General features: G+C 41.7%; 1 protein-coding gene across 1 annotated transcript; it reads right to left on the bottom strand.

The window, feature by feature from the left end:
- Positions 1–10,297: 10,297 nt before the first annotated feature.
- On the bottom strand, positions 10,298–12,245 carry LOC140176140 (uncharacterized). The gene is made up of 2 exons (XM_072206027.1): positions 12,049–12,245; positions 10,298–11,114 (listed from the first exon to the last, which is right to left on the bottom strand). Exons 1-2 carry the CDS (start codon positions 12,243–12,245, stop codon positions 10,298–10,300), a joined length of 1,014 nt encoding a protein of 337 aa, XP_072062128.1.
- Positions 12,246–20,509: the final 8,264 nt, after the last annotated feature.

Below are 20,509 nucleotides of genomic sequence, written 5' to 3'. Positions count from 1 at the left end.
GGAAAGCACTCTCAGTGGTCGTACCACCATCTATCTGACTGCCTTCACGCAGCAGATCATCACATAATCATTCTTATTATCATCATTCATTATCATTCTCATTATTCATCATCACTTTCACATTCTTATGCAGTACCTCTTTCTTTCTCTGTTCAATCATGCTATACAAACTTTACAGCTTTTACTTTTACAACATCGTAACTCATACCATTTCTTTTTATCACATTACTCTTTTCTCTTTGTCTTTTTACTCTACTCTGATTACTCTTTTCTCTATATCTCTTTACTTTTCTCTGGTTAATCTGTTCTCTGTGTTTCTTTACTCTGCTTTGATTTCTCTTCATAACATATGTATTTAAAGCTTATGTAAATTTCGATATGAATAGTTAGCATGTCCCAAGTATAGGTTCATTAAGTCTATACTGAAACAGTTTAACTTTTCATATTATACCTAACCCTGGGTGCAACTCAAGAACTAACTATGTTGCTCCTAGTTCGTTTACTAATCTCTGTCTGTTTTCCTGTCATTAAAACTTTACAGACTTTTCTTTGGTGTTTATCTTTTCTTTAACTTTTTATCTTTCATTTATCTTTGCCTCACTAACATGTTATTACCACTCCCTAAGTATTTTATGAAGGTAATTATGAGATTCTGCGCTTAAAGTTGTCTTTCTAAAGCTTTTACAGAAAACTGACTTTTCTGCATTATTTTATTATTTGTTTTAAAATATTATTTTTAATTAAATATTATTATTTAATATTTTATTATTATTTATTATTTTATTATTAAATTTTCGAAAATTACCTTACTTTTTACTTTTAACCTTTAAAATTTACTTTTTACCACCCGTAACTTTTAATATTTCTACTTTAACCACCCTAACTTTCAGAAATTACAAAATAACCCCTCAAACACCAAAATATTTAATTCCTTGCCCTTTCTAAGATCTAAAAGGTGTTCTTCATTATTCTTCACCACACTCAAAGTGTTCTTCATGTTCTTCATAAATTCTTCAGATTCTGTCTATTTTTACCCGTTTTTCAGTCTTTTCAGTAATCGATTTTTACCAAAATTCAAAATAAATTCCCAGCCACTAAAACCCCATATTTTCTACATGATTTTAACACAAATTGAACCATAATTTAAGGCCTAGGGTTCGTTTTTCTAGCAGCCCTCAAGAACAACATTCATAGCTTGAATATCATCAAATTTCATCAAAATTTTAACAAACTTTCACCAAGAATAACTCATATAAGAAATCAATTTCAAGCATAAACAAACCATATCATAATCATACAAATCAAAGACAATCAATCAAGATTAAATTCGTCAAACCCTACCTGGTTTTGCTGCTCCTAATTTGGTTAGACTTTCAGGTGGTCCTTAAGCATTTTTTCCTCCTAAATCACATCAAGAACAACTTTAAATCCAAAAACCCTCAACTAACCAAATCTCCTTCAGCATGTTAGGAGGTGATTTCTAACCTTAGACTTGCTGGAAACTCACGTTTCTTGGCCCTCAAGTCAAGTTAAGCATGATTCCTAAGGAAGAACATCAGGAAAACACATGTTTAAGCATATTTCCTTGAAAACCGAATTGAAAGGGGAAAGGAACAGCCATCTCACCTTATTTCCAGCCATGATAAGTTACATGGTTATGTAGAGGAAGAAGAGAGGATCATTTTGGTGAAATTGGAGTTTTGATTTGAGTTTTGGTTCAGAAGAAATCAAGCTTTGAAGATTAAGTGTTCATGAAGTTTTCTCTCATTTCTCTCTTGTTATTTTTGGCCAAAGGGAGTAAATGACCAGCCTTTGAGTGTCTTGGGGGTGTAAGGTGAGTTGTGATTTTTTGGCTTGGAGGTGGGTTAAAATAATATCAAAATATCTCAGGTGTATAACTACTAAAACTAGATGTATCGGAACACTTGTAAAAATATCTCTAAAAATTATTTTCTGAGCTACTACCATAAATGACACTAGTAACATATTTATTATGAGAATAAAACATGTATAATGAGGCCTTATCATTGCTAAAGTCATCAGAGAGTGCCGGTGCTAAGCTGCACCAGTAAACTGTGAACCCGGTTATACCGATTTCCTGTTTTTAACTAAAATAGACCAGGTAACCTTATAATATCATTCAAGCATCTTCTAATACTAATATAATGATAATATTATACTATTATCTCTCTTCTCTCATGAGTCGAGTCTGGTTCGTCAAATTGAGACTATTTACGAAAACTACAATCAGAACTCCTAACCGATACGGTTCAAAAACTAGGTTCTTCGCGATTGCGTTGTCGGGCCTGTCCCAGCTAAGGTCCTGAGTTAAAGATAATATAATGACAATGAGGATTGAGATGCTTGATGATACAGAAGAGGTATTCCCTTTACTTATCTTTCAGAGAAATCCGTGTCTTCAGAAATGATCTCGCGTACTCAAAAATTAGGGTTGTTACAATCTCAACTTGCCTGGCATAAGCCTCAGTCGAGATTTGTAAAGGAGGACTAAGTCCCCAGGTTGGAACCCTTTTCTCTTGATGTGCTGATCATGTACAGCCTTCATCTTCTCCTTGTATAGTCTTGAGTTCTCATAAGCTTCTAGGCGAAGGCTTTCCAGTTCTTCCAGTTGTAACTTCCTTTCAACTCTGGCTTTCTCAATTCCCATGTTGCACTCCTTTACTGCCCAAAAGGCTTTTTGCTCTACTTCAACAGGGAGATGACAAGCTTTTCCATAAACTAAGCGGAAAGGACTCATCCCAATGGGTGTTTTGTATGCGGTTCTGTACGCCCAAAGTGCATCTTGTAGCCTGGTGCTCCAGTCTCTTCTATGAGGTTTGACTATCTTCTGCAAGATACGCTTTATCTCTCTGTTTGACCCCTCGACTTGCCCATTAGTCTGAGGATGGTATGCTGTTGCAACCTTATGAATGATTCCATGCCTTTTCATTAATCCTGTTAGTCTCCTGTTACAAAAATGGGTGCCTTGATCGCTCACGATTGCTCGTGGTGATCCAAAGCGACAAATAATGTGGTTTCTCACAAAGGAAACAACAGTGTTAGCATCATCAGTGCGGGTAGGAATTGCTTCTACCCATTTGGAAACGTAATCCACAGCTAACGATATATAAAAATAACCATTAGAATTTGGAAATGGACCCATGAAGTCAATGCCCCAAACATCAAAAATTTCACAGAAAAGCATAATTTGTTGAGGCATCTCATCCCTCTTGGATATATTACCAAATTTTTGGCATGGAAAACAAGATCTACAAAATTCAGCAGCGTCTCTAAAAAGTGTAGGCCACCAGAATCCACAGTCTAAGATTTTTCTAGCTATTCTTTGAGGAGCAAAATGTCCTCCACTCTCAGATGAGTGACAGGCCTCTAAGATGGACTGGAATTCTAATTGAGGCACACACCGTCTAATTACCTGGTCAGTGCCACATCTCCATAAATATGGATCATCCCATATATAATATTTAGACTCGCTTTTCAGCTTGTCTCTTTGATGCTTAGAAAAGTTTGGAGGAAAAGTGCAGCTAACTAGATAATTAGCTATAGGTGCATACCAAGGGACTACCTCGGATACTGCTTGCAGGTTATCAAATGGGAAATTATCAGCTATAGGAGTGGGGTCATCTGTAATGTGCTCAAGGCGACTCAAGTGGTCCGCCACTAAATTCTGGTTACCACTCCTATCCTTAATTTCTAAATCAAATTCTTGTAACAGCAGTATCCAACGTATAAGCCTTGGTTTGGACTCCTTTTTAGCTAATAGATACTTTAGAGCTGCGTGGTCTGAGTACACTACTACCTTCGTACCAAGTAAATAGGCTCGGAATTTATCCAGAGCAAAAACAATAGCAAGAAGCTCTTTCTCAGTAGTAGTGTAATTGGACTGTACGGCATCTAGAGTTTTAGACGCATAAGCAATAACAAAAGGATCCTTACCTTCACACTGAGCCAATGCTGCTCCTACTGCATGGTTGGAAGCGTCGCACATTATTTTGAATGGCTGGTTCCAGTCTGGTCCTCTCACAATTGGAGCTTGAGTCAGGGCGGTCTTCAGCTTATCAAACGCTTGTTTGCAATCTTCATTGAACTCGAACTCAATATCCTTCTGCAGTAGTCTGGATAAGGGAAGTGCTACCTTACTGAAGTCCTTAATGAATCTCCTGTAAAAACCTACATGGCCAAGAAATGAGCGGACTTCCCTCACAGAAGAGGGGTAAGGTAAACTAGAAATAACATCCACCTTTGCTGGATCTACAGAAATGCCAGTATTAGACACAACATGTCCTAGTACAATCCCTTGTTTAACTATAAAGTGACATTTTTCAAAATTTAATACAAGGTTTGTACTAACACATCTATCTAATACTCTAGATAATCCATCTAAGTAAAGGCTAAAGGAATCGTCATAAACACTAAAATCATCCATAAAAACTTTCATACAGTCCTCAATAAGATCAGAGAAAAGACTCATCATGCACCTTTGGAAGGTAGCTGGTGCATTGCACAAGCCAAAGGGCATTCTCTTGTAAGCATAAGTCCTGAAAGGACATGTAAAAGTAGTCTTTTCCTGATCCTCAGGAGCTATATGAATCTGGAAATAACCTGTGTAACCATCTAAAAAACAATAATGTGATTTACCTGACAGGCAATCCAACATTTGATCAATAAATGGAAGAGAATTGTGATCCTTACGGGTTGCTTGGTTGAGGTGTCTGTAGTCAATGCAGACCCTCCAAGCGTTCTGTACTCTGGTTGCTATGAGCTCTCCATGCTCATTCTTCACTGTAGTGACTCCAGACTTCTTTGGCACCACTTGTACTGGGCTTACCCATTCACTGTCTGAGATAGGATAGATGATATCTGCCTCCAGTAGTCTGGTCACTTCCTTTTTGACAACCTCTAAGATAGTGGGGTTCAGTCTTCTCTGGGGTTGACGAACGGGCCTTGCTCCCTCTTCTAAAAATATTCTGTGCTCACACACTTGAGTGTTGATGCCTACTATATCCGCCAAACTCTACCCAATTGCCTTCTTGTGCCTCCTCAGCACACTAAGTAACTGCTCTTCTTGTTAAGAAGTGAGTTTCCTTGCAATGATAACTGGACACTTTTGCTTGTCCTCAAGGTAAGCATATTTGAGGTGTGGAGGAAGGGATTTCAACTCTAACTTCTGCTCATGGTCAGGCTCTGGATTGTCTGAAGCTGGTGAAAATGGCGAAGTGCCATCATTGTCGTTCAAGAGTGTCCCCACACTCGGACCTTGTCCTGTGTGCTTCTCTTCTAACTCCTCCTGGTGAACTTTAGCTACAGTTTTGTCAATGATGTCACACTGGAAGATAGAATGATCTTCTGGAGGGTGCTTCATAACTCCATTCAGATTGAAACTTACTAATCGGCCATCTATTTCAAAAGAGTATGTTCCTGAAAAAGCATCCAATTTGAACTTTGATGTCTTCAGGAAAGGTCTTCCAAGTAGGATTGATGATGGCTTCTCTGAGTCATTTTAGGGCATCTCCAGGATATAAAAATCAGTGGAGAATGTGAGTCCCTTAATGCCCACTAATACATCTTCAGCAACTTCAACCACTGTAATAATGTTTTTATCTGCTAACACAAAACGAGCTGCCGACCTTTTTAAGGGAGGGAGCCTCAAAATATCATATATAAACAAAGGCATTATACTCACACATGCTCCTAAATCACACATGCAGTCAGAAATTATCACACCACCAATAGTACAATTAACCATACAAGGACCTGAGTCACTACATTTTTCAGGTAAACCACCCATTAAAGCAGATATGGAACTACCTAAAGGAATAGTTACTAATTCATTAATTCTGTCTTTATGTATACATAAATCTTTTAGAAACTTTGCATATTTAGGTACCTGTTGAATAACATCAAAAAGAGGAACAGTTACCTCAACCTTTTTGAATATCTCTACCATTTTGGGATCAGGTTCCAGCTGCTTCCTGGGCTTCCTTGCAAGTTGTGGAAATGGAATGGGAGTGGTGTCATCTGTAGTATCTACGCCCTGTGGTGCTTCCTCCTGTGGTTGAACTTCTTCTTTTTCAGCTATGTCCTATATGTCCTCTTCCTCTTCAACATCTTCTATTTCCACTACCTCTTCAGTTGAGGCGTGTTCTGGTGGGCTTGGCTCCTCCTGATTCTTCTCCTGCAGTGTGGTTCCGGACCTGAGGGTGATGGCATTAATGCCACCCTTTGGATTGGGTAATGGTTGAGAGGGAATTCCACTGGAGCTCAAAGGCTGGTTATTGGAGTTATTCATTGATCCAATCTGTGAGACAAGAGCTTGCAAAGTAGCGTTCAGACCATTTAGAGTGGCATTAATGTTATTTTCCATGGTCTGTTGTCTCCAATCAATGGATTGTAATAAATCATCATTAGAAGATGAGGAAGGATAAGTAATTTGAGAGGTCTGTTGTTGGGTATTCTGTGGTCCTTGGGATTGTCTCAGGTGAGGTGCTCTGTAAGGCTGGTTCTGGTTCTGCTGCATGTTGTTGTTATTATTCCACCTCTAATTTTCCTGATTGTCTCTGCCTCCTCTGTTGTTGTTGTTGTCCCTCCAATTTTGGTTAGAATTGTCCTGCCATCTATGGTTGTAATTGCCACCTTGATTGTACCCTTGGTTGGGGCGGTCAAAGAAGTTATGAGTGGCTGCCACAGTGTTGTCTTCATGCTGGAGCTGCGGACATTCATCAGTATAGTGGCTATAATCAGCACAGATTCTGCAAACTCTTGTGGGACTAACTGTTGGCCTTGCTATGGTGGAGAAGGTTGAGCTTGCTGAACTTGTTGTTGATTCAATTGTATCTGCTTCAGCAAGTTGGTCATTTCACAGATACTCTGAGTCAGAGCAGCAGTCTCTCTGCTAGAGGATACTTCTGCAACGGCTTTTGAACAGCCTTGTTTCTGCCTATGATTCCGAGTAGATTCAGCTAAGTCGCTGATCAATTGCCATACCTCATCCGTGGTCTTGTACTTTTTTATAGACCCATTGCTAGCACTTTCCAATGTGGTCTTATCTTGGGGCCTCATGCCCTGTGTGACGTAATCGAGTAACACTATCTTGTCAATTATATGGTGGGGCATACTTTCAGAAGATTATTGAAGCGCTCCCAGTATTCATAGAGTGTCTCAGATTCATCCTGAACAATCATGGAAATGTCTTTCCTCAGTTTATCAGTAACTTCAGCTTGAAAGAATTTTTCCAAGAATTCTCTTCTCAGTGTATCCCAGTTGGATACAGTTACTGTGGGTTGAGTGTAGTACCACTCTCTTGCCTTCCCCTTAAGAGAAAACGGGAAAGCTTTCAGCAAAATTGAAGTTTCATCTGCACCATCACGCCTGACAGTAGAACAGGCTGCTTGGAAATCTCTCAGGTGCTTGATAGGCTCTTGAGTAGGTAAGCCATGAAACTTGGGCATCAAATTGAGCAGTGCAGTCTTAATTTCAAAGTCTGTAGCCACTACTGGGTGATGAACTTGAAATGGTTGCATTGTAAAATCAAGGGCTCCAGCCTCCTGGATAGTAACTCTCCTAGCTGCTGCCATGTTACCTGCACGTAAATCAAACCAAATCAGTAGAACGGGGGCTGGTTTCTTTCTCAAGTGACGTTTCAGATCTGCCCTCAGAGAGGACTAACCGACGCCGAGCTTGCCTTATTCGTGAAATAGTTCTTTCAATCTCAGGATCGAATACTGGCAAGTTTGGATCAGGAAGTGAACGCGTCATCTAACGAAAGAAACAAGCAGCTCATAGTAGCAAGATAAAAAAATACAAATAAATAAATTCCAATCAATAATTTAGCACTCTATTGCAACTCCCCGGCAACGGCACCAAAAATTGACGTGGCGGAAATTGGCGAGTCAAGAATTGTTATAAGATATGCGTTGCAAGTATAGTTCTTAACCAACCAGAAATCCGCTTATCAATTTAGAAGGGTTGTCACAAAAATTAAAATTAAAATACTGGGAGTATGAATCCCAGGTCGTCTCCCAACAAGTTGTAGAAAGGTGTGCTATTTTATTAATCAGATATTTTCAAAAAGAGTTTAAGTTGAATAAGCAGGAAATTAAATTGGGGAAATTAAGTAATTTAAATAAAAGCCTTGACTGGGAGTAGATTAGTTGGAAGCCCTATTCTTATTGCAGTACTCTCGAGATTAATTGATAATTGAAGGTTGTTCTGTTCAGTTATCCCTTACTAGATAAGGGAAAGTCAAACAAGTTGGAATGCTGTTTCTATTCACAAGTCCCAATCCGCTTACTTGGAAGGACTGGCGTTAGTGACTAGATGAAAATCCAACAATAAACCCAATTACAATTTCTCTTTTGAGCATTCCAACTCAAGGGTTCCTTTCAATCAACTCCTCATCAAGTTAGGGAACTACTCGCTCACTGTGAATGTAGAACTCATAACATAGGAAAGGGAATTAAAGAACGACATGATAAATAAAACTCAAAGGAATCAATTAAAAATAAAAGTAACTCTTGTATTAATAAATCCTAAAATAATCCAATAGTAAAATTGAGTAAATTAAAGGACATGGAAGAGTAAAGCCAAGTAAAGAAAACGAACTAGAATGACGAAGTCTTGATGAGGTAATAACTCTTCTCAATATCCCAATGCAAAGAGCAATAGAAATAATAATCCTAAGAACTATGAATGTGTAGAGAGAAAACCTAGAGGAAGAGTAAAACTAGATCTAAAAAACTAAAACTGTGCAGAATGAATGTTGTTTTCATTTCTGCATGTTCTCTGGCTCTAGTCTGCTTTTCTGGGCCGAAAACTGGTCAAAACAGGGCCCAAAATCGCCCCAGCGATTCTGCAGATTATGCAGATCGCGCACGTCACGCGATCGCGTCATTCATGCGGACGCGTCATTTGGCGTTTTGCTTTGCCACGCGGGCGCGTCGTCCACGCCTCCGCGTCACTTGTGCTATTCCAATCCGCGCGATCGCGTGAGCCATGCGGCCGCGTCACTGCGATTTCCTCTCTTTCGCGCGGTCGCGTGAGCCATGCGGCCGTGTCACTTCTCGCTGGTCATCTCCTCAATTTCTTGTGTTCCTTCCATTTTTGCAAGCTTCCTTTCCAATCTCCAATTCATTCATGCCCTATAAAGCCTGAAACACTTAACACACAGATCACGGCATCGAATGGAATAAAGGAGAATTAAAATACATAATTAAAAGTCTCTAGAAAGCAAGTTTTCAATCATGTAATAATTTTAGGAAGGAAATATAAATGCATGCTAATTATATGAATAAGTGGGTAAAGATCATGATAAAACCACACAATTAAACACATTATAAACCATAAAATAGTGGTTTATCACAGGGCTACGAACATCATCCGAGACTAAAAAAGGTTCTATATAAAGAACACTAAAAAGTCATCAGACAAGTCACTAAAAGCTTGGATATCAAGCCACAAGGATAACTTCGCCAAGGCAGAGGGTTGTCAACACAAACTTAAAGCAAGGCGTGATCCAGAAGGCAAGGGTAGAAAACCCACATTACCACTCAAAAGAGGTCGGATTGTGAAGTACCAAACCTCTAGAAAATCTGCAAGGATTACAAAGCAATGAAGAAACAAGCCAGACGGATGCTTGAGCACGACTTCCTCAAAGAGATCGAAGCTCTGAAAGCACGATCTCACGGAAAGGTCCGAACTCAAGCAGGGGCACTGTTCATACATCGGTTCGAGCTATAAAGGACCGGGTTGGCCGACCTCTTCTCAAAGAGGTCGGCCAAATCGCCATAGGAGGCCCAAGAAGGCCCAAACAAAGGGACGCAGCCCAATCTAAAGGCAGCCAAAGCCTAGAAAGATAAGGGCGGTTCCCTTAAAGATAAGATGACTTCACTAAAAGATAAGATAAGATAAGATAACTATCTTATCTCCAGAAAGGTCACTCCACACCATTATAAATACACTGGAACACCCAGGTATAACTCATACTCTGATTCTACTAAAAACCTGCTTAAAGCCCATGCTAACTTAAGCATCGGAGTCCCTTGCAGGTACCACCACCCTCCGGTGACAAAAGATCAACAGCATTGTAAGTCCAACAAGTCAGACGCGATAGCTCTGGCCACCACCCACAAGCTGGACACGTCATCTCCGACCAGCACAGAAGATCTCGTCCGAGATTGACCTACAGTTTCAGGTAACCCTCGGAACAGGTATCAAAGTTTGGAAGTGAGTATGGGTCTTTAGGACACGCCTTATTCAGGTCGGTGTAATCGACGCACATCCTCTACTTGCTGTTTTGCTTTTTGACCAGTACCACGTTTGCCAGCCACGCCGGATATTTAACCTCTTTGATGAAGCCGGCTTCTAAGAGGGCTTGTACTTGTTCTTCCACCACTTGAGCTCGTTCAGGTCCAAGCTTCCGTCTTCTTTGTTGAACAGGTCGCAATCCGGGGTATACTGACAATTTGTGTGACATGAGTTCAGGATCTATCCCTGGCATGTCGGAGGCTTTCCAGGCGAAGAGGTCGGAGTTCTCTCGTAGGAGCCTTACAAGCTTCTGCTTCAAATCTTCTTTCAGTTTGGCTTCTATGTTGGTGTTTTTTCCTTCCTCCTCTCCAACATGTTCCTCCTTAGTTTTTCCTCCAGGTTGTGGTCGCAACTCTTTTTTAACTCTGATTTCTCCAAGCTCAACGGTATGCACCTTCTTACCCTTTCCTCTCAGGTTCAGGCTTTCATTGTAGCACTTTCTCGCTAACTTCTGGTCTCCCTTAATGGTTGCAATTCCCTCTGATGTTGGAAATTTCATGCAAAGGTGGGTGGTGGAAACCACTGCTTCGAGCCGATTTAGGGTGGTTCTGCCTATTAGGGCGTTGTAGGCTGAACCCACATCGACGACTATGAAGTCGATACTCAGAGTATTGGATTTCGTCCCTTTTCCAAAAGTTGTGTGAAGGGGTATGAATCCTAGTGGTTTTATTGGCGTATCCCCCAGCCCATATAGGGTGTCAGGGTAAGCCCTTAACTCTTTTTCATCCAACCCCAGCTTATTAAATGCTGGTTTGAACAGGATGTCGGCTGAGCTTCCCTGATCTACCAGAGTTCTGTGAAGATGGGTATTGGCAAGAATCATAGTTATCACAACTGTATCATCATGTCCAGGAATGATACCTTGCCCATCTTCTTTGGTGAAAGAAATAGTGGGTAGGTCAGGAACTTCGCCCCCCGACCTGGTATACTTCCTTCAAGTGTCTCTTGCGAGATGACTTGGTGAGACCACCTCCACCAAATCCTTCCGAGATCATGTGTATATGTCTTTCCGGGGTTTATGGTGGTGGGTCTCTTCGATCCTCGTCATCTCGCTTCCTCTTGCCATGATGATCTGACCTTTCTATGAGATATTTATCAAGCCGACCTTCTCTGGCCAGCTTTTCTATCACATTTTTTAGGTCATAACAATCATTTGTTGAGTGACCATATAACTTATGGTACTCACAATAGTTGCCACGACTCCCTCCTTTTTTATTTTTGATGGGCCTAGGGGGAGGTAGTCTTTCTGTATGGCAAATTTCCCTATACATGTCAACTAGGGAAACTCGTAGAGGAGTATAGGAGTGATATCTCCTAGGCCTTTCTGGGCTGACTTCCTCTTTCTTCTTGGGCTCTTTTTCTCCCTCTTTTGATGAGTGAGAGTGTCCCGATCGCCAACTTGGCTCTCGAATCCTGGCGTTTTCCTCCATGTTGATGTACTTCTTCGCTCTTTCCTGTACATCACTCAAGGAGGTGGGGTGCCTTTTTGAGATGGACTGGGAGAAAGGGCCTTCTCAGAGTCTATTTACTAGGCCCATAATTACTGCCTCCGTGGGCAGATCTTGGATCTCCAAGCACGCTTTGTTGAACATTTCCATGTAGTTCCTTAAGGATTCTCTGACTTCCTATTTTATTCCCAGGAGGCTCGGTGCGTGCTTTACCTTGTCCTTTTGGATTAAGAACCACATGAGGAACTTCCGTGAGAGGTCATCGAAACTAGTGACCGACCTTGGGGGGAGGCTATCAAACCACTTCATCGCTGCTCTAGTAAGGGTTGTCGGGAAAGCCTTGCAGTGGATAGCATCTGAAGCGTCAGCTAGGTATGTCCGACTCTTGAAATTGCTTAAATGATGCTTTAGATCCGTAGTTCCGTCATAAAGGTCCATATCAGGGATTTTAAAGTTTCTTGGAACTTTTGCCCTCATTATGTCTTCGCTGAACGGGTCTTCTCCTCCCAAGGGAGAGTCTTCTCGGTCACTGCGAGAGTTTCAACCTCGGAGAGCGGACTCTAGCCTTAGGAGCTTTTCTTCAAGCTCCTTTCGTCGCTCAATCTTGTTTCTCAGATTTCTCTCCGCCTCTCGCTGTCGTTCCAGCTCTTGCTCCAGCTGTTCCAGCCGTCCTTGGTGGCCATGGAACAATTCCATGAAAGCAGCTGCATGGGGTTGCCCTTCTTTGCCACTTTCATGTCCCTCAGAGGAGTTCCCTTTCGGGTCTTTTACCCCTGAGGTGCCTTCTTTGTTCTGGTTGGTCACCCCTTGGTGGGTGACTATCACTCTGTCGTTATTACCAGCGTCCTGATTTTCTTGCTCAGAATCATTGAATTCATTCGCCATCATTAGTTGATCTCCAGGTCTCCGGCAACGGCGCCAATGTTACGTGGGTAACCTGAACTTAGTGGATTGGGCTTGTGAAACTGGCCTACACGTTGGGTGAAGGTAATTTCTGTAACACCCTAATTAGCCTAAGCCTTACCACGCGTCGTAAAGCAAAGGTTAATCAAAGGTTACAATAATTCTAAACTTATACATATCATATATAGAAGGAATTAATAATATCTAGAAGCCCGATGAAGAATATAGCTCAAAAACAGGATCTGAAAAATGCAAGACGTACTAGCAAAGCTACTAACTTAAAGCACAGAAACAGATGTAATATAACAAAATATAGTAGTATAATATCATAAGAATCTAGCCATGCCTCACGGAGTTTAAGCCGGCTAGCCATATACAGACAATACATGAGACCAGATAGTAAAATAGCTTATACAAGTTTTGTTCTCTCAAATACAAGCCTCTAGGCCAAACAAAATACAAAAGTGAGAGACATATACATAATAAATCAAAAAGACACCAAGAGGTATCCAGATCCTCCGCTCCTGTCACCAATAAAACAACTCACAGTGGTAGGTTGTGACCTGCATCTGAAAACAACAATAGAAATATGGTATCAGAACCGGAGGTTCTCAGTATGGTAACAGTGCCCAGTGATGTAGGATATAAGACCCCGGGACGCCAAAGGCAATCCTAGACTCTATATCCATCACAAGAATTCGAGCTTAAAGCATTCTAAACCAAATAAGCATAATTATATATAACCTTAACATAAATAAACCGGGTACTACATCTTAGGGGAGTTTCTAATCGCTGTCCCACAGCCTTCACCAGCCTACCCTCCATGCGATCCCATCGCCTCCGCCTTCCGAACCTTCTCAATCCCAGTAGAAAGCACAATTATATACAATGCAAGTAAAACACAAGTAGGAGCATAATAAGCAATTAATTCAAGTAGCAATTAGGCATGTTATACAAATAGGCAAACAATCTCAAGTCGGCAAAGCATACAAACAGATAGAAAATACACATGATGAATGCCTGTCCTACTGGCTGTGATATCACATTGTCGGTTCAACTGCCAACCCGACACATCTCCATGGAGATGTTGTCCTTCGGAATCATGGTGTGGGAACCCCCGAGATATAGTGCTCAGATCACTATCCAGGGTTTTGCGCCTGTACAATCTAATGATCCGAAGGGATGCGAGCGGGATCTATTGCCACCGGCCTCACATCTAAGCGTAAGCGAGATGAATCACTGCCCTTACGCCACCGCCGCTACCTTGACAGGCGGGATCCAAGTAAAATTTGAGAAACAGGGCATGTGCGGCCGTACAGGGGTGTGCGTGCGGACGCTCTGGAGAGTTATAAAATGTGTGCATCCGCACAGGAGTGTGCGTACGCACAGGTGTTAAAACTTACAAAATCTGTTCACTCGCACAACCTGTGCCAGCGCCCCCGAACAGACTGGCCTTCCCAATGTGTTCGTCCGCACAGGCCTGTGCGTCTGCATAGGTTGAAATTCTTCCTTAGATATGTGCCTGCACAAACTGTGCTAGCGCTGCAAACAGAACGCATTTCCCTGCCTGTGCCTGCACACAGGTGTGTGTGTCCGCACAGGTCAAAATTTTCGCAGGTTGTGTATCCGCACGAGGTTGTGCGTGCGCACATATCAGAAATCATAAAATTCTGCAACTTAGCAGAATTTCATATTTTTAACACCAACTTTGAATGATCATAACTTCCTCTACAAAATTTTAAATTTCACAAACTTTATATCGATTTAAAGGGTTTTCAAGGATCTTTAATTCTAAATAAATTTCACCCAATTTTGAAAGCCGAGGTAAAAGTTATGATCAGACAAAATTCACCAAAAACCAACTTTTACCCAAAATCACAATTTCCACAATTCCTTTATAAAACACAACCAAGACCAAACCAAACCATTCCAAGCTCCAATTCTCATCAAAATCAATACCCTATGACATATTACACCAAGCTTACCACATATTTCTTCACTTACCTCATTCTCAATTGCAACATTAATATATTACATATAATCAAACCTCATTAGCATTTTTCCAACTTCATTACCAATCAATCAACATCAATATCACATTTATCAACACAATTCCATCCTCCACTCCACAAATCATTCATCCTCATCACATCACTATCAATCATCATATATCAACTCACAAATTATCATTTCATCAAACTTCATCATACAATAACATCCAACAATTCATCAACCATTCAAATCCAATCCTATCCTATAGGTCACTAGCCTAAGTGTCCATGAATATTATATACTACATAGAGGAAACCGAAACCATACCTTGGCCGATTCCCAATATGCCCTTAAACCAAAGTTGAGCACAAGCTAGGCTTTCCAACACACTCCAAGCCACCAACAATCACCAACAAGCTCCAACAAGTTCAAATGCTCACCATTTTAAGCTATACCACACATAATTCACAATAATTCAACCTAGGGTTTCCATTTAAACATAACATCACAAGGGATTAGTGGCTCTTACCTTATTCAACAGTTTTTGGAAGCCAAAACTAACATCAATCAAGTGCTAGAGTGTACCTAAATACCCAAAACATAAGATTTTACTCAAAACCAAACCCAAAAATTCGAATTTCACAAGGGCACAAAAACTGGGCAGAGAATCTTGAGAAACTTACCACAAGGCTTAAATAGAAATGATGGGCTCGACGAGAACTTCGCGTCGCCGCTTACGGCACACGAATCGGAGTACCGTAGCTCGAGATATCGCGAATTGAAGTGAAAAGTGAATAGTGTTTTCCCTTCTCTTTTCTCTCTTCTCATACAGCTGGTGTTTATGTTGTGTGAGTGGTTTATGGCTGAAAAGGGTTCACTTAAAGGACTTATATATGTTGGGTTTGGGCCTAACTTGGGCCCGGTCCAATCCATTAGCATTTTTAGCCCGTTTGGCCCAACTTCGGGCCAAGCCTTTAAAATTTAACGCCCGGTTTTCCATTTCTAATGTTTTTCTAAGATTTTTGACGGTTTTCACTTTTTCTTGTGCGGTATTGGGCAGACTTGGACCGATACTGGTTCAACTGCCGGTTCATGATTTTTCACAGAAAACACATTTTCTGTCTCAGAAAGACCTACTGAGTCCAAAAATCACCTTTAAATCCTCAAGTTCTCTCTCTAAATTTTCGGAATCTTATTTGGGTAAGTAATTACTTAGTTAACCGATTGATTAGTTGCGGTTCTTACATTCTCCCCACCAAATAAGAAATTTTGCCCTCAATATTTGAATTACCTGAGAAAAGCTCGGGATAATCCTTTCGCATCTCAGACTCCAATTCCCAAGTATGCTCTTCAACTCCTGCTCGCTTCCAAGCAACTTTAACCAACTGAACTTCCTTTCCTCGCAGCTTCTTTACACTGGTGTCGTTAATCCTCACCGGTGTCACTTGGAAAGTCAAGTTCTCTCTCAACTCGACCGATTCAGGTTCCAACACATGAGCCGCATCCGACGTGTACTTACGGAGTTGTGACACGTGAAATACGTCATGTAGGTTAGATAGGTGAGGTGGCAAGGCCACTTGATATGCCACCGGCCCAAATCGCCTTAGAATCTCAAATGGTCCTATATACCTCAGATTCAACTTCTTGGTCTTGATTGCTCTTCCAATTCCATTTGTCGGCGTAACCCGCAAAAATACATGTTCTCTGACTTCGAACTCTTACGGTTTCCTCCTCTGGTCCGCATAACTCTTCTGTCGACTCTGAGCAATTAGAATCCTTGCACGAATATTCTTAATGTTCTCAGTAGTCTCTGCTACCAAATCTGGACCCAAGACACTTGCTTCGCCCGATTCATACCAACAAAGTGAAGACTGGCACTTCCGTCCATACAAAGCCTCATACGGAGCCATCCCAATGCTCGCATGAAAGCTGTTGTTGTACGCAAACTCCACCAATGGAATGTAATGGTCCCAACTTCTAAGTTGATCTAAAACACATGCTCTCAGCATATCCTCCAATGTCTGTATAGTCCTTTCCGACTGTCCATCCGTCTGTGGATGATACGCCGTACTAAGACATAGTCTCGTACCGAAAGCCTTTTGAAAAGCTCCCCAAAACCTTGATGTGAATCGGGGATCACGGTCTGATACTATTCTTGATGGCACACCATGCAACCTTACTATCTCTTTGATATACAATCTTGCTAGCTCTTCCATAGAGCAGTTTACTCGAATAGGTAGAAAATGAGCAGACTTAGTTAAGCGATCCACGATCACCCAAATCGGATCAAATCCCGACCTAGTCCTTGGTAAACCGGTCACAAAATCCATTGCAATTCCTTCCCACTTCCACTGAGAAATTTCAAGCGGTTGTAGCATCCCCGACGGTCTCTGATGTTCTATCTTCACCTTCTAACACGTCAGACACTTTGATACATGTTCTACCACATCCTTCTTCATACCGGGCCACCAGAACATAGTCTTCAGATCGTGGTACATCTTAGTACTTCCAAGGTGAATAGAAAATCCGCTCTTGTGTGCTTCTCTCAATATATCTTGCCGCAATGTCCCAGCATCTGGCACAATGATCCTACCCTTGAATCTCCACAATCCATCTTGATCCCATGACACTCTCCATTGCTTCCCTTGTTCGATAGCTGGCAACACCTTTGGTAACACGTTATTATTTTGATGAGGCTTTAGGAGTTCAGATTTAAAGTCACTTGAGATTTGTAACTGATTTAAGCATGCTCTTCCGGCATCTTCACTAATATCCAACTTAAGATCATCAAACTTCTCCACTAGCTCCTCTTCCTTGATTCTCATCCAAGCTATTGTCAATGACTTCCGACTCAAAGCATCTGCCACCACATTTGCCTTTCCAGGGTGATAACTTAACTCAAAATCATAGTCCTTAAGCAACTCCATCCATCTCCTCTGACGCATATTAAGCTCTTTCTGATCAAAGATGTACTTGAGACTCTTATGATCAGAAAAGACACTAAATCTCACTCCGTACAAGTGGTGCCTCCAGATCTTCAATGCAAACACAATCGCCGTTAATTCCAAGTCATGAGTTGGGTAGTTCACCTCATGCGGTCTCAGCTGACGCGATGCGTAAGCCACCACATTCCGGTGTTGCATCAACACACAACCCAAACCCTTCAGTGAAGTATCACAATACACTTCAAACGGTTCATGCGGTTCCGGTAAGATCAAAACAAGTGCTGAAGTTAGCTTCCGCTTCAAGGTTTGAAAACTCTCTTCACACTCTGACGTCCAAACAAAAGGCACTTCTTTTCTTGTCAACTTGGTCATCGGTAGTGCAATCCGGGAAAATCCTTCGATAAATCTTCAGTAATATCCAGCTAAACCCAAGAAGCTTCTTACTTCGGTCACCGTCATCGGTCTTTCCCACTCCATCACCGCTTCTACTTTAGAAGGATCTACAGCTATTCCTCCTTTGCTCACCACATGGCCTAAGAACTTTACTTCCTCCTTCCAGAACTTGCACTTTGACAATTTTGCGTACAACTTTCGCTCTTTTAGGATTTGCAGCACAATCCTCAAGTGTTCCTCATGCTCCCTTGCCGTCTTAAAGTAAACCAAGATGTCATCTATGAAAACTACCACGAATTTGTCCAAAAAGGGACGAAACACTCTGTTCATGTAATCCATGAAAATAGCAGGTGCATTCGTTAACCCAAAGGACATCACTGCAAACTCGTAGTGTCCATAGCGTGTCCTAAATGCAGTCTTAGGGATGTCATCCTCTGTCACCCTTATCTGATGGTAACCGGATCTCAAATCAATCTTGGAAAATACTCCAGCTACTTGCAATTGATCCATCAAGTCATCTATTCTTGGCAGCGGGTACTTATTCTTCACAGTCACTTTGTTCAACTGTCGGTAATCCACGCGCAAGCGCATTCCTCCATCCTTCTTCTTTACCAATAAAACTGGCGCTCCCCACGGTGATACACTTGGTCGAATGAACCTCTTGTTCAGAAGCTCTTCCAACTGAGTCTTTAACTCTGCCAGCTCTATCGGAGCCATTCTATACGGCGCAATCGATACTGGTCCGGCTCCCAGCACCAATTCAATCGCAAACTTGATCTCCCTTTGAGGTGGAAATTCAGGGATATCTTCCGGGAACACCTCCGGAAAGTCTCTAACCACTGGTATCTGATCTAAGTCTTGGGTATCGCCCGAAGCATTAGCAGTTAACAAGATGTAATCCTAAGACTCTTCCCCACTACAGTGCACCATTACAGAGTTAAGATAGTATCCTACGGCTATCACTGCTCCACTCTCTCCTTCTGGCATAAATCGAATTGTCCGTTCAAAGCAATCCAACAAAACCCAATTCTTTGACAACCAATCAAATCCTAAAATCATCTGCAACCCAACCATTGGTAAACAGATCAAATCATGCACAAAATTTCTACCCTCAAGTTTGAAACCTACTTGTCTACAACCTGACCTAGTCATAACTGTCTGATGCGGAGTATGTACATGCAGATCAAAAGGTAACTCTGACACTCTCAAGCTTAATTCCTCAACTTTAGCAAATGAGATAAACGAATGCGATGCTCTAGTATCATATAATGCAATTAAAGTCTTATCACCAAATAAACAAATACCTCTCATCAACGGATCTGCCTTAGAAGCATCCTTGGCATTCACAGCAAAAACTTGCCCTTGGTATTGACTCTGACTCGCATTCGGGTTCTTCCCACAAGTGCAATCCCTCGTGATATGACCAGGAAGTCCACAGTTGAAGCACCCACTCTGACTTCCTCTTCCCTTGCCACGCTGAAACTGATAATGAGTGTTCTTCCTGAAACCTCCTTGACTTTGATGCGCATGTCCTCCTCTCTTAAAGCTTTGACCGCTTGGGTGGTAATACTTGCCACGTCCCTTGCTAGTATTTCCTCCGTGGGTGTCCTTGGATGCCGCTACGGTCTTGGCATACTCCTCAACCACCCTTGCCTTGTTCACTAAGTCGGAGAAGACACGGATCTCCATAGGGGCCACAGCAGTCATAATGCTATCCTTTAGACCTCTCTGGTACTTAATGCACTTCCAGCTCTCGTAAGTCTTCGGGGCACCTTGACATACCCTAAAAAACCTACAGAGTTCCTCAAACTTGTTAGTGTAATCTGCCACAGACATAGAACCTTACTTTAGCTGCGTCAGTTCTATCTCCTTTGCTTCCCTTGCAGACTCAGGGAAATACTTTTTATAAAAGGCCGTTTGGAATACCTCTCATTGAATGTCGGCGTTCTAAAGTTGTAGCAAGCGACACTCTGCTTGCCACCAGGGCTGGGCCTCTCCCGCTAGCTGATAAGCGGAAAACTCGACATATTGATTGAGGGAAACATGTTGCGCTTGTAAAGCACGCTCCATAGCCTAGAACCAGTGGTTCGCTTCAATAAGATTAGTTGATCCTCGAAAAGTTGGCGGATGAACCTTGAGAAATGTCGCCAAGGTCATCGGAACTCCTCCTGTGTTATCGCCGTTTTCCTCAGCATTATCATTAGCATTCCCTTCGCCATTCCCATTGCCATTTCCGTTCCCAGACGGTTGGCCTAACCTCTGCACAGCTTATAGAGTCGCAGCAGCATTAGCTTCCATGGTATAAACGAGATTCGCCATTGCCGCCATGAATTCGGCATGATTGTTAGCTGGTTGCTCATTCCTACTTTCCCGTGTGCATGTTTAACCTCGCCTGCGAGTGGCCATTAGGGTTCCTGTCTACACCAAACAATCGATATCAAGGTGATCAGTCTCAATATCAAAAGTCTAGTGCTTTAATTATCCCAAACAGGCACTCATAAACAAGCA

The sequence above is a fragment of the Arachis hypogaea genome, chromosome 11 (assembly GCF_003086295.3).
Source record: "Arachis hypogaea cultivar Tifrunner chromosome 11, arahy.Tifrunner.gnm2.J5K5, whole genome shotgun sequence".
NCBI classification, from domain to species: Eukaryota; Viridiplantae; Streptophyta; class Magnoliopsida; order Fabales; family Fabaceae; genus Arachis; species Arachis hypogaea.
Note: the sequence above shows the minus strand (reverse complement) of the source record. Positions and strands in the feature narration are given on the sequence as shown.